The sequence below is a fragment of the Lacerta agilis genome, chromosome 3, assembly GCF_009819535.1.
Source record: "Lacerta agilis isolate rLacAgi1 chromosome 3, rLacAgi1.pri, whole genome shotgun sequence".
NCBI lineage: Eukaryota > Metazoa > Chordata > Lepidosauria > Squamata > Lacertidae > Lacerta > Lacerta agilis.
This window is the reverse complement of record NC_046314.1, coordinates 61,935,817-61,953,209: the sequence shown is the minus strand read 5'-3', so window position 1 is coordinate 61,953,209 and position 17,393 is coordinate 61,935,817. Positions and strand designations below refer to the sequence as shown.

General features: G+C 43.2%; 1 protein-coding gene across 5 annotated transcripts in view; it reads right to left on the bottom strand.

Annotated features, from left to right (window-relative positions):
* Window positions 1–10,271, bottom strand: part of STXBP5 (syntaxin binding protein 5) — a 106,116-nt gene extending 95,845 nt beyond the window's left edge. For all 5 annotated transcript variants that reach the window (XM_033143955.1, XM_033143949.1, XM_033143950.1 and 2 more), the window contains exons 1-2: window positions 9,617–10,271; window positions 8,042–8,139 (exon numbers count right to left, since the gene is read on the bottom strand). In XM_033143955.1, coding sequence (XP_032999846.1) covers window positions 8,042–8,139; window positions 9,617–9,772 — 254 coding nt within the window. In that variant the 5' untranslated portion in view covers window positions 9,773–10,271. The remainder of the gene's footprint in view (window positions 1–8,041; window positions 8,140–9,616) is intronic.
* Between the last annotated feature and the right edge of the window lie 7,122 nt (window positions 10,272–17,393).

Here is a 17,393-nt window from a genome sequence, read left to right as displayed (position 1 = left end):
CTGGTACTTCCCTTGAGACAACAGTCTCCTGGGTGGCAGGGGGTGCTGCCTCCTAATAGTCCCTGGTCCCCTGGCTGATGACAAGCCCAGAGTGTCTGCAGGCCTAAAGCAACTCTCGCTCCAGGTAAATTTGCTGACAAGCTTTTGTAAATCCATTGCCCTTGTCCATCATTAAGTGTAACAAATGCCACTAAACCTTCCCCAAAATATTAGCACAGGCATACAGGGGAAGGTCTAATCCAGTGTTTTTCAACCACTGTTCCGCGGCACACTAGTGTGCCGCGAGATGTTGCCTGGTGTGCCGTGGGAAAAATTGAAAAATTACTTTATATATAGTCAATATAGGCACAGAGTTATTTTTTTTTAACATTTTCTAATGGTGGTGTGCCTCGTGATTTTTTCCATGAAACAAGTGTGCCTTTGCCCAAAAAAGGTTGAAAAACACTGGTCTAATCAACAACATTTTTGAACTTATTGGTAAGGCAGATATGACTTCAACTATGAAACACAAATGTAGTTATAAGAACCTTGCTATATTTACATATGGCAAAGAAGCAGAAATACTTAATTACTAAGGCACATTATACATCTGATTGTTCTGCAAAACCGCACCACCAAGTTGAAGTAAAAGTAAAGGTACCCCTGACCATTAGGTCTAGTCACTGATGACTCTGGGGTTGCGGCGCTCATCTCACTCTATAGGCCGAGGGAGCTGGCGTTTGTCCGCAGACAGCTTCCGGGTCATGTGGCCAGCATGACTAAGCCACTTCTGGCAAACCAGAGCAGCGCACAGAAATGCCATTTACCTTCCCGCTAGAGTGGTACCTATATATCTACTTGCACTGTGACATGCTTTCGAACTGCTAGGTTGGCAGGAGCTGGGACCGAGCAACGGGAGCTCACCCCGTCGCAGGGATTTGAACCGCCAACCTTCTGATTGGCAAGCCCACGGTTTAGACCCAGGCCCTTGCAGAGCCAGGCAGAGGCCCGGGTCAGTTAGATAATGTCCCCCCCCCCTTTTTTAACCCTGGGAATCTCCGAAGTCTTATAAATAAGTAAGTATACAGTGGTACCTCGCAAGACGAATGCCTCGCTAGACAAAAAACTCGCTAGACGAAAAGGCATTTGCTAACGAAAGGGTGACTCGCAAGACGAATTTTCCTACGGCCGTGACTCGCAAAATGAAAACATTTTGCGATATATATTTTTCTTCATAAAACCGCGCTTCCTCCAACCGTGATTCGCAAGACGAAATTTCCGCTATACGACAACACTTGCGGAACGAATTAATTTCGTCTTGCGAGGCACCACTGTATAAATAATTTTTACATTTTCATATACAATAGTGCTTTTTAAAAATACATAGGGAAAAGGATTATTTTAAGTATTTACATTTAAATAATGGTGAACGATTGTGAATATGCTGACCGAGGCCCCCTTTGGAATCCTGTTTAGACCACAGCGCCACCCGTGTCCCAAGTTGAAGTAAGCCAGGTATAATTACAATTAGGTTTATTTCTTGGTCATTTGCCTAATTGGTTCAAATATAAATACCACCCTATGGAACAGATGCTCCAAAGGTAGCAAATCATTATTTTATAGCATTAAATGAGGGTTTCTAATGGCGGAATTCTATGCCTGTCTACTCTTGTACCTGCGATACATTGACGATATTTTTATTATCTGGACACATGGTCAACAGACCCTGGACACCTTCCACCAGACATTCAATGACTTTCACCCATCCATCAACCTAACAATGAACCAATCTATGCAAGAAATACATTTTTTGGACACTACTATAAAAATACAGGATGGACACATAGACACCACCTTATACCGTAAACCAGTGTTTTTCAACCTTTTTGGGGCAAAGGCACACTTGTTTCATGAAAAAAATCACGAGGCACACCACCATTAGAAAATGTTAAAAAAATTAACTCTGTGCCTATATTGACTATATATAAAGTAATTTTCCCACGGCACACCAGGCAACATCTCGTGGCACACTAGTGTGCCACGGAACAGTGGTTGAAAAACACTGCCGTAAACCAACTGACCGACAAACATATCTACATGCTTCTAGCTACCATCCCAAACAAACCAAACAATCCATTGTATATAGCCAGGCCCTACCTTACAGCTGCATCTGTTCCAACTCTACAGACAGAGACTCTCACCTAAGAGATCTACAGCAAACCTTTTTAGAACTAAAATATCCACCTGATGAAGTTAAACAACAGATCAACAGAGCCACACTGATACCCAGAGAGAACTTGCTGCAAGACAGACCCCAAAAAGAAAATAACAGCAAAAATGTGGAACCCTCAAGTTACACTTAAGAAGCTCAGCATACAGAGTCATCATTTATGAAGCCAAAGTTCTAAGACCTAAAGCTGCTATGACACTTCTGGTGCCAAAACCTTGACAAGGGAGAAACTAGACTAAGGTCAGAAAACTGCTGAAATTAGAAAGCTAGAAATACAAGCCTGCTGTTAACAGACTATTAACAAAGGTTTGCAGAAAACAGATTGCAATTTAAATAAAACTAACTTGCTTGAGGAAATGCTTATAGTTTCTTTTATGCTATAAACAAAGAGATTTTAAATTATACATGATGTGTAGAAACATCTCCTGGACATATTAATTATCAAAGAAATGCCACAATCAAACTCCCCAAACTAACGATTAAAATATGAAATAAAAAAATTCCTTCCAGTAGCACCTTAGAGACCAACTAAGATTAAAATATGGTTTCAGTCCCAGTAGGAAGCTTCTAAAACATAAGATCACCAAACCAATAAAAACTCACTCAACTACCTGGGTGGAATTGAATGAAAGTACTCCAGCACTATTATCCTTCTGAAGCAGCTGCTAAACCTCAACCATGGAAAATGGTCCACTAACATCTTGGCACTGCACTACTTGCATGGTGACCTGCATATGTGTATATTTATACCTATAATGGCATCGTACTCAAGTTTGGCCACAACAAGGAATGGAAAATATAAGAGTTCCCAAGCTTCCTCCAAAGGAAGACTGAATATGGAGAGCAAAGCTCAGATTCAAGTAAGACTGAAGTTAGAACATAGCACAGTGATAGCACCATAAATAGCACCAAGCAGAAGAAATGTAGGGATACTCTTGTATAACTGAACAGGGTGATGCCAGAAGGAGGTTGCACATTCTGCAATGACTTTAACCACAAGACAGAGTATGGGTCTGTTTTACCCTTGCAATAACAAAAAGAAAATGCCAGAACAAACCAAACAGATGCTTCAATTTATAAATAAAACACCTTTTTATGTAAAACATATGGCTACATTCTACAAACTAAAAAAGAATAATTTGCTACAGGTCTGTTAAGTGTCACAAATCATCCTATTCTCAAGAACCAAGGCAGAATCCTGCATGTGAAAAAACTGATGATGATGTCTTCAGAATACCAACATTTCAGGTGTTATATTGAAAACCATTGAAGCTTCCATTTAAAGGGCATTCAGAATGAAAATAGCTTGCTGTCTACTAAATGTGGAAGGTCAAAAGAACATTTGCATCCAAATGTTGGAGTTGTTTACACCATTTTTGGGTTAGATGGTGGAGTGTGTCATGGTGGAGCAACTACAGGTGTTCCTAGAGAAAAAAATTGTCTACATCCATTTCAAACTAGGTTCAGACCCAGATTCAGGACTTAATCAGCCTCAGTCATCCTCACGGATGATTGTTACTGGGATAAAGGCAGCGAACGGATCTCGTTCGCATCTAGAGGTACCACTGTAATGCTATGTTTGGTGCAAAAGAAATCACAAACTTCCTGTTTGGATATAACACCACACCAAGGATTGTGGTTTGCTGCCCCTGCCTTCTAGTAAGGAGGAGCAGAACAGCCCAAAGAGGTGCCAGAACTCATAATGAACACCTACTCATGCACCCACCTGAGAAGTGCCGGAACTGAGTTCCAATGAGTTCCAGCTGGGGAAAAAAGCCCTCACCACACTATTCATTTGCAGAAGACACTGAAATTCAAGGACACAAACAACCTGTGGTGTTGAAAAATAACCAAGCTAGTAAAACAGATGGCTAGAAATACTCTGGACATACTGCTTTATATATAATCTTCAAATTGCAGAGATCCACTGTTTATGAGGTTTTTATTGCTGCAAAATACTGGATAGGGAGATCTCAAATAACCTTTCTTTATAGGTGCAAAGGTTTCTAACAATTAGTCAGTGCCTGAACGGATGACAAAGATTATGAAGTTTCATCTCAGTTTCTATTAGCAAAATCACTGGATATTGCCACCTAGAAGTAATAAATATCCTCATACAAAATAGAAGTTCTGCATTATAAAAGGGAAGTCAGGTGAAGAAGACTGATGGTGATTCAGAAGTGTAAAACATACAAGCTGTATAAATGTGGGAAATTGGTGGTTGCCACACCGAAAGAAGACAGGCTAAGGGGCACACTACTCTTAGAAGTGACTGGAATAAACTTACTATCATAAGGGAAAACACTAAATGGGAAAGGCTAATTGTACATTTTACTTGTGCTGTGAACTGACAATTTTTTTCAAATTGATTTTAGATCAAAGTACAAAATGCTTACATTTGATGCTAAATATGGTTTATGTACTCAATAGTGCAAAGACATTTTTAGAAAAGCAATTAAGATTTGATACCACTTTGTCATATATATGCAAGCAAAGCATCAGAAAGAAACAAAAGCAACTTGGAAGATTTGTTAATCTGTTATACCTATTGGAATTTTAAAAGGAGGTAAAGTCCATTGTGCCAGAAGGTAAAGAGGAATAGGTTAATATTGGGGGGGAGGGGAGAATGGGAGTAGGTTTTTTGCTACAAACTCTAAGGAAATATTAAAGTTAAAAGTTGGCAAGGCGTTTACTTCCTTTAACATAGTCGTTAAAACAGAAATTTTCATTTTATTTGCAATTGTTAGTGTTAGCAAATGAAGTTGTTTTAGCTAATGAAGCGACACTTTCAAGAAAGTAATTATTTGTAAGGTGACAGCTGGGACTACGGGCTACTTACTACAACAGTGGCTGGATGGATGGTTGTTAAAACATTTGGACCAGGAATCTGAAGACTGGGAAGGTGCTGACAGCCCCCCTTTAGGTTAATGTAAGAAGAATACAATTTCTCTTCCCTAGCTCCAAGACATTTCCCTAGACTTTCAAGGCCTGCTGTACACACCTTTTCCTTTGCATTAGGAAGATGGGAAGGTAAAGAAATAACTAAGAGGGCAATGAAGAGGGCAATAATCCAGATGACAATATCAAGCTGTGCTTATATGTTTCATCAGGTGTTTAGGGTTAGCACTGGATGAAACTACAAAGACTCATGGTCCAACTGACTGTCAACAACAATGGACATAGGCAGCTTTTAGCAATTTGCACCTATGGTCAGTCTGTCCATTGGGACTGTGCTGGTGAGCATTATATTTTATATATAAAATATTATATGCTTTTGCTGTCACATTTGTTGAAAAATAGTTTTGGATTATGGAGAGAGTGCCCAGTGCTACAGGGTATTGTCATGAATAGTATTTGAAGACCAAGTCTTATCTGGGTAAAAGACACAGTGGTAGAGCTTTTACCAAGTCTACTGTTCTGTCCTATTTTCTTCTCTAAGGAGTAATCTGTAGCAACTCACTCCCAACTATCAAACTGATTTGAGTCTTCATTCACTTTTTTGTAACATTCCAAATTAAGTAACAGGAATCCCTTCTACGGGAAGCAGTGCCAGAGGAAGGATATGCCATAAAGAGATTACTTCCTGCTTGTCTCACCCCATACTGAGCATCAGCCTCCACACATTGATCCATTCTCAATCTGGGTGGGTCAACACATGGAACCTGGTGTTCACCCTTGAAAATCACCAATTAATAAACAACAGCCATACTGGCTGACTCTGGCAACAACTACTCTTTCAGCTAAGGAAAGGAAGCTACTGCTAAAATTCAGAAAGAAACTGCTTCACATCGTGAAATGTAAATGATTTTTAATATGTAAAAAGCCATACACAGATTCAACATTGTAAATCTAAACTTGTAACTAAAAACAAAATAAGCAGTGCAACCAAAGACAAAAAACACCCACTTTTTAAAAACTATTCCTATTAGATGGGCAGACAGATTCTATCAAAGCTTACTCAGAAGTAAATTTTGTGGCTAGTAAAAGCTTGTTCTTTCTGCCAGAATTTTGTAAGAAAAAGATGTGTGGCACACTGCCCTAGCACTGCATGTGTCTTTAGGACAGGGGTGGCCACCCTGTAGCTCTCAATATGTTGCTGAACTATGTCTTCCCTAATTCTTAATAAGTGGCTATACTGTCTGGGACCAATTGGAGCTGTAGTTCAATAACATCTGGAAGGCCACAAGCTAGCCGTTCCTACTTCAGAAACTACAACCCTTTATAGTCACCATTCCAAGCAACCAAATCATGAAACTATCATCACTTTTGAGTGCACAACCCGAGAATTCCTTTGCTATGGCCAATATGCCAGGAATAGACCAACAAATCTCATTTATTCAACCTCAGCCTGTGGCTCAAGAAGCCTTCCTGCCCAAGCGCAACCCAGGCCAGTGGCTGAAGTGAGATCACGTAAGGCCCCCAGACCTCCAACAGCACCCAAGGGGAATATGGTGCCCCTGCTCCTTTATTTCTACCTCTGACCATCCAAGAATACTGCATGTTGAATATACACCGAGTGACCTTAATGGAATTCTTCCATATGTTTGCTGCCTTTATAAAAATAAATTTTCTTTTCTTAATACCACTTACTCTCAGGGCGCATAGTATTGCAACTTTTATCATTGGACATGCTGTTGCAGCAGAAGAGATTGATACTCACTATTTACTATTTTTAAAAATTTACTCCAACCCCTATTTATACCTTAGTGAAAAGTTCTACTGATCAACCACCACCATATTAACAACTCTTTTCTATTCAACTCATATCTAATCCAGCTAGCATCACTGCCACTCAAAGTTGTTCCATAAGAGGATAGGCTATGCTGCTATGCATTGAATATGAGTTACTACCATTATTATTCATTAAAGCTTTCCCTAAAAAATGTGCATTTCATCCTAACTAGTAGCGAAGTCATGGTGTGGGCATAGGCAAACTCCGGCCCTCCAGATGTTTGAGACTACAATTCCCATCATCCCTAGCTAACAGGACCAGTGGTCAGGGATGATGGGAACTGTAGTCCCAAACAGCTGGAGGGTCGGAGTTTGCCTATGCCTGTCATAGTGCAAGGAGAGCCACTGTGCTGCTGTCCAGAAGTTGTTGGATGCAGCTCCAGTTATCCCCAATCACCACGACCAATGCCCAGGGATGAGGGAGCTGGAGATCATCACAATGGTTACATGTGCCATAGAGCATATGCAATTATTCAATGATTTTCTGAATCATTTCTATTTTCTCAAATTCAGCTATGAAAGTTCTGGGCTTAATATTTGTTCATTTTGACACACATCAACACAAAACAATTATTTCATTTACAGTAAAATTGTGTCTTACTTGTAAAGGAACACCTTGAAATACATAGTGCCCCCCCAATTTCAAAGTCATTTGCAGTTACAATTTGTAAAATAATGATTGCTATACAGAATCCTTATATTCTAAACTGAAAACATTATCTGTTGCTTTAAAGCAAGGAACCCTTACAGCAATATAAAAGAGTGATAGACATAAGGGTCATATTTCCGGTTTACAAGATAAAAATGTAACTTATCTGCATTAAGCACTGCTAAGTAAACTAGACAGGCTGTTAGCTGGGATACTGCAAAAATAATCAGGATGGTTTCCCAGAAAAATAAAAGTACTGGTACCACTGCTAGTACACTCACATCAGATAAACAGAAGTAAATGCAAAGGAACAGCAGCTTCTCCCCTCCCCCACTCAAATGCATACCTGACTTGCAGAGTGAATTGAGACACTAACTCCAGCACAGCACAGTAGGCAATGGCAATCTTCTTAGTACTGTAAGTTTCTTTTAAGAAATACAATAAAAGGATACAGCCTTAAAGCGCCAGTCTGAGTCCCGATGGCAAGTATCTTCTGAACAGGATCAAAAGCCAAGGCCGAAGGCTGATAGGGGAAACCATGGCGTACAGTCTGTCATGTCAGAGTGGTGAAGCAATGGTGCAACGGGCAGTAGAAGAAAAATAAAACAAAGAACAAATGAGAAAGAAGCAATGTCATTTTACTTTCACTTAATTAAAGGAACCACAAATATATGAAAGAGCAGAATTATCTAAAAAAGGGTAATTAAGTCAAACCTCACTGAACATGGATATGCTAAAATGAAACCTTAATTCTATCCCTACTCATGTATATTTAAACAAAACAATCTACCCATTCACCTCTCACCTTTATTGTATTCCTAGCCTAATCTGCAATTCTTTCCATAAATAGCTGTGGTTAAGACATCTGAATTAGAATCAAGAGTCCCTGGGAAATGTGATGATGCAGCCAGTTCTGTAAATTAAATGACCACTAATTATTAAAATGGCTCTTCAGAGAGCCATCACTATTTCTCTGAAGCAGGCCCTGAATGACTTAAGCTTGGTAGCCCAGGGTAGCTTTCAAAAAACTCTTACCCACTCTGATACCCGCAACTAGAAATTGCAATAGCAGTCCCCTTCTTTGCAATATCTGAGCCAAATAAATTAAGGTGGAAAAAATACATTCCATCACATTCAGTCTCAAGTGCATGTCCCCCATGCCTTATAATTACAGAAATAAGTGTGCACCTGAGTTCAGCATTTTGTGTCACTAAAATGTAGGGGGAAATCTGCAAATAAAAGTATACTTAAGTGAAATACATGTGTCATACCTGAATCATCAAATTAGGCTAGCTGGTGGGAAGTTGCAGGGGAAAGGGGGGGGCGAGTACAACACAGGTAACACTAAATAAAGTGTATTAATTAATCTTTAGGATCAAAACCCCTCCCCCATTATTATTTTTAGAGAAAGTGTTCAATACACAAACAAGTCAAACTATAGCAGCTTCGGCCACAGGTGTTGTAAAGGTAGAGATGAGCATAACATCCACATCATTTCTTATTTCAATTTGGCACAGCTGGTGAATTAAACTGCTGCATCATCCTTTTGGAATTTAGACCTCAACTGCATATACTGTGCTGTGTCTGGATAAAAATGTTACTAATTCATCCAACTGAAGCTTGTTAAAATGCCTGTGCATGGAATGATGGGGAGAATTCGGTGCCGGGTCCCGTTATCCACACGCCACCCCCCTTTTAAAACACTGATGAACACAGAGAGAGGCATCTCAAGATCCGCGAGTGCATTTTAGGAATACTGTAGCCTGAAACGCAAGCGGGTGAATTGTGGTTGGAGGGGAAAAGACGCTGCTAAATAAAAGCCTAGAGTCTATCATAGCATCGGCGTCATCGGCGTCGCCTCCCCCACCATAATTTTTGTATCAAAAAAGGATAGATGCAAATCGACAGCTTTGGAACTGGAAGCATAAAAGTCCAGAGGCTGCAGAGCCCATCATGGCTACATCATCGTCCTCCACCCCCCCCCCCCTTTTCATTCCCAACCGGCTGTTAACGGCTGCAGCATTCACCTTGCAGAGCTGGAAGTGCTCGGACTGTAGGGTCTCCTGGATGTCGTTCTCCCGGGTTGCAGGCGGCGGCTGCTGCGAGGAGGAGGCAGCCGAGGAGGAGGACGACGAGCCCGCCGTCAGGCCGTCCAGCACCTTCCTGATGTTAAATTTCCTCATGGTCTCTCCGGCGGCGCACCCTATTCTTCTCCCTCCTCCTCTCCCTCCTCCCCCTCGCCACCCGCCTCTTGCCGTGGCTCCTGCTCCCGCCTTATCACACGCACCTCAGGCAAAGCACAGCAGAGGCGAGCCGATGAAGGGAAGAGGCAGGCAGGCAGGCAGGCGGGAGGGCAGGACGGCTGCTCCCGACGGGGTCGAAGCGGGGTGGGGGGGGGGCACCGAAACAGAAACGCCTCTTTCTCCCCTGCTCTCTCTCTTTCTCCCCACCTTCCCCTTCATCCAACCATCCCCACCACCATGATGTGCATGGAGGGGACAGAGAGACAGACGCAGAAAGGCGGAGGGGGCAAAGCACAGACACCCTCGCCAGGTAGGGAAAGGGAGTGGACCTGGCCGAGGAAGAGGAAGAGCCCGACAGGAAGGAAGGAGCACGGAGTAAATAAATATAGCGCGAGGTTAACGCAGCGGCAGCAGCGCTTCCTCCTCCACACACACACACACACACACACACACACAGGCAAGCCAAAGCCGGGAGGCGAGCCAAAGCCGGGAGGCGGCGGCGGCGGCGGCTGCTTCCCCCACCCTCCTTCTGCCGGGAATACTCGGAGCGCCTCCCGCCTCGCTTCTCCCTCCAAGGCTCCTCCTGGAAGGCCTCTCCCAGGCAGCCTCTTGCAGGCTTCGCCGTTCCCTGCCTCGTTGCGCCTCGCCGCCCAAGCCCTAATCCTGGGCCCTCTCTCCGCCACTGGCTTCAGGCCCCGTCCCTTCCCCACGCACACACGACACGACACGCACACCCCTCGCTACTGCGCGCCTGTCAAGCGAGCGAGCCGAGTGCGCGTCTGCCTCGCTGCCTCTCTCGCTCTCTCTGCCTCCTTCTCCCCCCCGCGCTCGTGCGGCTGCGAGCCACCGAGAAGTGACAGCGGCGGCAGCCTCAGCTTCCCACCCCTTTCCCCTCCTGCCAGTCGCGCATAGTGGGAGCAACTACGGCAGCCGCTGCCATCCCGCCATGTGCCCCCCGTTCCGCCGCCGCCTCCCGCCTGCCTGCCTGCCTCCCTCTCTCTCTCTCTCTGCGCCCCAGACGCCGCTGCAACTCCGCCCGCCCCGGACGCCGGCCTCCCCTCAGTGCGACTCCTGCCCCGGGAGCGTCACCTGAGGCGCTTCGCAGTGGTGGTGGTGGCGGCTGTGCCGCCGGCTGTCACACGCCCCCACAACCATCCTCTCGCAAAGGCTGCGCCGGGCTTCCGCTACCTCCTCCTCCTCCTCCCTTTCCCAGCCTCGGTTCCCCTCCTTGCTCGACAAACACGGAAATTCAGCCCCCGCCGTGAGAAAACAGCGGCAGCAACGACGCTGCTGCTGCTGCTGTCGCCGCCTTCCTTCTTCTTCTTCTCCTCCTCCTCCTCCTCCCTCCCCCACCCGCTCTCCACACGCCACCACTGTGGCAGCTGCCGCTGTTGCCTCCTTAAACTGCTGGTGGTGGCAAAGCCAGAGCGAGTAACGAGGAGCATGCGCGCTCAAAGGCCTCCAGCAGCACCCGGATGTCACTGCTTTCCCCCACCTTTCCCTCTTTATTTATTTATGCATCTTCCCCCCCCCCCTCCCCCGAATTATTTATTGCTCCTTAGTGCCTGGTCGCAATCACTTACTCAGAGAGTAACACACACTCTAACGTGCATGATTAGATCCAGCTGCACGTGTGGTGGGTTTGGCCCCACTCTCTCGCGTTAACTCTCCCTTCTGATGTGGCTTAAATAGCTACGGCTTCAGTCCTACGCACGTTACCTAAGAGTAAGCCCTATGGAACGCAGCGAGACTTGTTTCCTAGCTGAAAGTGCATAGGAGGGCAAGGGGGCTGTATCTTAACTGTTCAAAGAAGGGATTAGCAGTTTAGGGCCAGCTCGGAAACTGATCAGCAAGGGCAGTTATTAGATTCCCCGCCCCCAGAGTGGGTCTGCTGATTCAGCACGTTCTCTTCCACGTCCGCCCGTCGCCAGTGCTCCAGAGTAGTGCGACGGCCCTTGGAGGTGATCTCCGCTGGTGCCTAGGAGAGCCCGGGGATCTGTTCCATGTTCTAAATTCAGCGCAGTAGAGAGTGTAATCCCCTCTACCCGTTGCTTTCCACACACGCTCCTCCTCCTCCTCTTTCCACGCTTTTCCAGGTTTGGGTTGGCGCAAGCTGAACTGGAAGAAGTTTCCCCTGAGAGAAAAGTACAAGAAAAGCGAATACAGTATCGTTTTTTGCTTGCTCTCTCGTGTTTTATGATGCTAGTATTGGGATAATGTATATCTGACATGAGAGGAGAGCATCCTGCAGGATTCTGATTATGGCAAGATACTGTTTTGTAGAAGCCAAAGGAGACAGTGGGGTTAGAGTCTTGGATGTGAACCCTTCCACTAAACTTTGACAAAACACCTAAATCTGAAGTACCGGTAATGCGAGGTAACAGTTGTGCAGGGGCATAGCTAGGGATTCACCAGGTTGGCCCCCACCATAGGGGCAGGCCTTTGGCAGGCACACAAAGGATGGAAGAGCACCCCTCACTAAGGGCACAAAAGACTGGGCACTGATACAGCTCCTTGCCAGGGGCATAAAGGAACCTAGGTACACCTCTGCAGTTGTGTAACATTGAAAAGAGCTACAGAAAACCCTGATAATGTTATTGTCACCCTACAGTGTTTCATCAGGCAATGCTGAATAACTTTGGTTCTGTTTCGGACCAAGCATGGATGCTAGTTATTGTTTTCTTGCCAGAAATTTGTGTCTCACCACATCTTAAGGCCTAAAGGTATTTAAAATACGGATTTATAATGAAATGAAGTAGCAATTCATTTTGAAACCGTAAAGACTAAGCCTGAATATTGAGGCTTGTTCCTTTTATAAACAAGAACTACATTAGATATTTCAGTAGTGGTGATTCAAGGTTATTGCAAGACCTTTTCTTTGAATGGCAAAAACATCTCGAACACCCACAGAATCTCAGGGCATTTTCAGATGTGCCATTATGTGACCATCTGGGGGCGAGCCTGATTGAGCATGGTGGGACTTATTTCTGAGTGAACATGTATCGGGTTTGAGTACACGAAACACATTTGAACCTCTCTGGATTTTTGTGCCATGTGTAGGTGCTGTTAATTTGGAATTTGAAAGAAACATCCAAACTACATTTTGGCACGAGGCATGTTATACAGTATACCAATTTGGAGCAAAGCTAGTTAAAGCTTCATGTGTGACAATGACCTCAATCTGTTGATGTGGCTAAGGATTACACTTCCGTCATTCAAACCTTTTTTTGTACCCTGGTAACTCTGGAGATTTTGGCCACAATCCAAGACAGATTTATAGGCATGTGAACTAATATAAGCATGCTTAGCTCTTCATCCTAGTAAACTGTATTGTGGGTAGAATGTGCCTACCTGAGCTTCTAAACAGTCCACTGCAATTTCTAGTCCCTTAGAGAGGTGCATTTTGTAGCTTTCCAGCTTTCGGTGAATGCTGAACCTCTTTACCCTGACATTTGACACCTGAGGACTGTGCTTTCAGGACCTGCATTATTCTCATCACTGTGATTTGTTTTAACTTTTTAATTCTGAATTTTAAATCCTGCTGGTGAGGGGCAGGAATGGAATAATGAAATAATAATAATAATAATAATAATAATAATAATAATAAGTCTTAGACCGACTCCCCCCCCCTCCCGTTGCTAACTCTAGCAATGGCAAAGAAAGAAAATGCCCTGCATCATTTTATTTTATTCATTGGTTACTAGCCCTGATGGCTATGCTCTGCCTCTGTAGGAGGGGAGAATGTTCCTGTGCTTGGGTTGTGCTTGAGAACATGATGTTGGAGTAGATGGGCCATTGGCCTGATCAAGCAGGCTCTTCCTATGTTCTTATTTTACTTTTATATAAAACATTTACATCCTGTATTTCCTACCATAGTTCAAAGTGGCTTACAAAAATAGTAAAATATAACACAATAAAAAACAGCACTGTACAACAGAAACAGCTATAAAAGCCAGCAGTAAAACAGTTTAAAAGTTGCCTGTAAAGATCATAAAAGAAACAAGATTTTAAAAGGTGAGGAATGACTAGAAAAGCAAAATAGTTACATATAACTATGGTAGTCAGCAATAACAATAGCCCAGCCTCTAAATGCCAAATGCCTTCCTAAGTACCTGTAGGTGTTGTTGTTCCATTCATTCATATCCTGCCATTTCTCCAGACTCAGGGCAGTTTGCACAAATTAAAACTATATACATGGAAAGGTAGAACGCAATCAAATTATAATAGAATAAAAAAACCCCATTAAAATACAGGTGTTTAGAGCAGCACAGCACTATTTAAAGCCCTTTCCTTACAAAAACAGCCAGTTTCCCAAAGCCTGTTGGAATAAAACAGTCTTTACCTGCCATTGGAAGGGGAACAAGGAGGAAGCCAGTCTAGCTTCTCTAGGAAGAAATTTGGCATAAGGCCAGAATGGAAGGGAGCAAAACAAAACTTCATAGGCTTGGCATTCCAGTGTATGGGTGCAACAGTAGAGAAGGCTTTCTTCATCTAGGCCTGCATGTGAAGAAAATGGGAGAGGTGATCTGGAGATGTGGACTAAGGTGTAAACAATATGCAGATGATGACACCCATCTCTATCCTTTTCATCAAATCCAGGCCAAGCAGTGGGTGTTCTGAATCACTGCCTAAGCACGACATTGGAGGGGCCAATTAACAGAGACTCAATCCAGACAGGACTGAGGTGCTCTAAGTGGATGACTATGATTCTGCTAGCTAGTGGTTTGTCATCTGCAATGGCTTCTATTCTGCGTACAGGCTGAACTTAAAGTGCTTGTATTAATCTTGAAATCTCTAAAAGGTTTGGAGACAAGTTATTTGAAGGATTGGCTCTTCCCATATATACCTATCTGGGTGCTGAGATCTTTTTGAGGCTCTTCTCCAGGTGCCCTTGCTAAATGAGGTGTGGCTACTTAAGAGGGAAGCCTTTTTCAGCAGTGGTGCTTCTGTTATGGAACAACCCCTTAGAGAGGCTCGCTTGGTGCCTTTGTTGTGTTCTTTTTAGTGCCAGGTGAAAACCTTTTACGTTTCCAAGGCATTTCAGCCTCTCGACTTTTAATATATTTTAGGCTGCATTCCTATTCCCACTTACTAAATGAGTACAGGTATAGGATGACACTTAGTGACGTAAAAAAACCTTTCGATATCTCTGGAAGCTTTGGAGCAGCTGTCAGTTTTATTTTGTAGTTGTTAGCTTCTGTGGATCGCTTTATGCTATGTTGTATTTTGTGGTTTTGTTTTTGTATACAACTGTTTTTAATGAGTGTAAACTGCATAGAGAACATCGGTTACTGGGTAGCCTATAAATACGGTAAATAAAATAAATGACAATTAAGAGAAATGGCAGTTTGAGACAGAGAGCTGAGCACTGTAAGCATATTAGGGTGTTGACTCTCTCCTTAGAGATCTGATGTGGGAGCAGTGACCTAGATATGACTCCATCTAGGTACAACCTGTACATTTGTATATAATGCGCAGGGACCATAATGCAAATATTACAAAATGGCAATAAGCATTTTGGAACCTCTTTCCAAAGGGGAGCAAACCTGAGTAAGTGCTGCACCCCAGGAACAGAGATGTGAGGTGAATGTAAAGCAATAACAATACAGTATGCTAAATCCAGAATATTTTGTACCCCTGATTACTTGCCAAAAGACTAATAGCCATAGCTCTTCTTATGCTCTCAGTTGATGAAGAACTTGGAATAATATTTTGTTTTTTAAAAAATTCACCACCTCATTCTTTAGAGTAGAAATTGGTATTTATTTACTTGCGTTTACATACCACCCAATAACAAAGGTTTTCTGGGCCATTTACACTAAAAAAAAAAAAAAAACACCATACAAAGCTATTGGCCACAAGTGAAATATATGAACATAGGAATTCTGATTATGCCGGCCATTTAAAAAAAATGAGAATGAATCTAATGTGCTGTATTGAACATAGACCAATGTTGTGTATTTTAATGGAAGCTGCTACCCTTAGCTATATTATTTGTATATCTGTATGGCATTAAAATTCAAAGATTGTGTAGTCATATGTACCTTCAAACTTGAAATTGATCTAGCGTTGCAAGTTATTGCACTAGAAAAATAAAAATGTTTAGGACAGAGCAGTGTTGGCTACACAACACATCACAACCTGTCAGGTTGCACAGGTGTCGCCAGCCTGTTGAGGGTTCCCTGTGGGCACAGCAATGTAGATCAGCATTCCTGTGCCAGGAGGATCAGTGCCAGAGTAGTGTCACAGCATGCGTTTCCTGACATAATGCTGAATGCGGCAGAAGAAGGCTATGATGCCCCTATCTCCAATTTCATAAAGTCATTTTGACCATGATGGAACTATGACATTGACACAACACTACAACCCTAAAAATGTATAGTAGTAACATTTTACACTGCCATTGCAACTGATGGGTTGCAGAACTGAACAGACAGCCCACTTACGAAGCAGAGGCTAGTGCTGCCATTGTTATAGCAGGAGCCGTTCAGTTTGCCATTGCAGATACAGATATCAAAAGGACTTCGAGCTTTTTCAGATTGCCACATTTATTGTGGTAACAAAGGAAGCATCTTTAGCTGCAGCTGAAGGTAAGAGGGCAGGAAGAACTTCACTGTTCTTGAGGATCAGGGTGCTGTAAGGTTACAATGAAGTTAAATGGGTTTTTTTTCTTATTATCTTGAAGCATGTGCATTTGGAGAGAGCAGTGCAAGGTGGAGATGCTAGCATATTGCATGTAGCCCAAATGGTACCTGTGACTGATCCCTGTCATATGTCTACAGATCAGTGAGATAACTGAGTCCCCTAGTCATATTGATGTTGACAAGAGGTGGTGGGGGAATTGGAGAAGAAGATAAATGTGAAGCCATGGTGGTTAAGCAAGCAGACGAGCCTGGTGGACAGCTAAGTCAGACTCCAGAGTGTCGTGAATACATGTATGTTTGCTTTAGACTACAGTGGTACCTTGGTTTGCAACTGTTTTGGATTACAACCGTTTTGGATTACAACCCCTTTTTTTTTAAGGGAGGAGGCCCCATTGGCGAAAGCGCACCTTGGGTTACAACCTGCTTTGGTTTACAACCGGACCTCCAGAACGGATTATGGTTGTAAACCAAGGTACCACTGTACTTGTATTGCATGTAGGTAACTATCAAAACGGCCAAAACAGCAACAACGTGTATCCTCCGCCCCCACTCAGAAAAAAACAAATTGTTTTGTGCTAGCCTAGGCCAGGGGATACATGGGGCAGCCAGCCTGGAACATCAGGCTGTATGCTTGTATTCAGGGTTTTGTTTTGCCCTCTCAATTTATCCCTTATTTTCAGTGTTTTCCTCAGGATTTAAGCTTGATTGCCTTTGCAGTGAATTCCCTGAGGTTTGACTCTGGCTATTCCTGTAATTCTATCACTGTTTGAAGGAGTAATTTATTTTTCTGCTTATCCAAATCTTCTTTAGGCCAGTGCAAGGACTTAATTAATTTCCTTCCTCCAGTCTAAAAATGTGCAGTACTCTGTTTCCTTTCCTTTTGTTCACATAGTCCATTGAGTTCTGCTTGCTGTTCT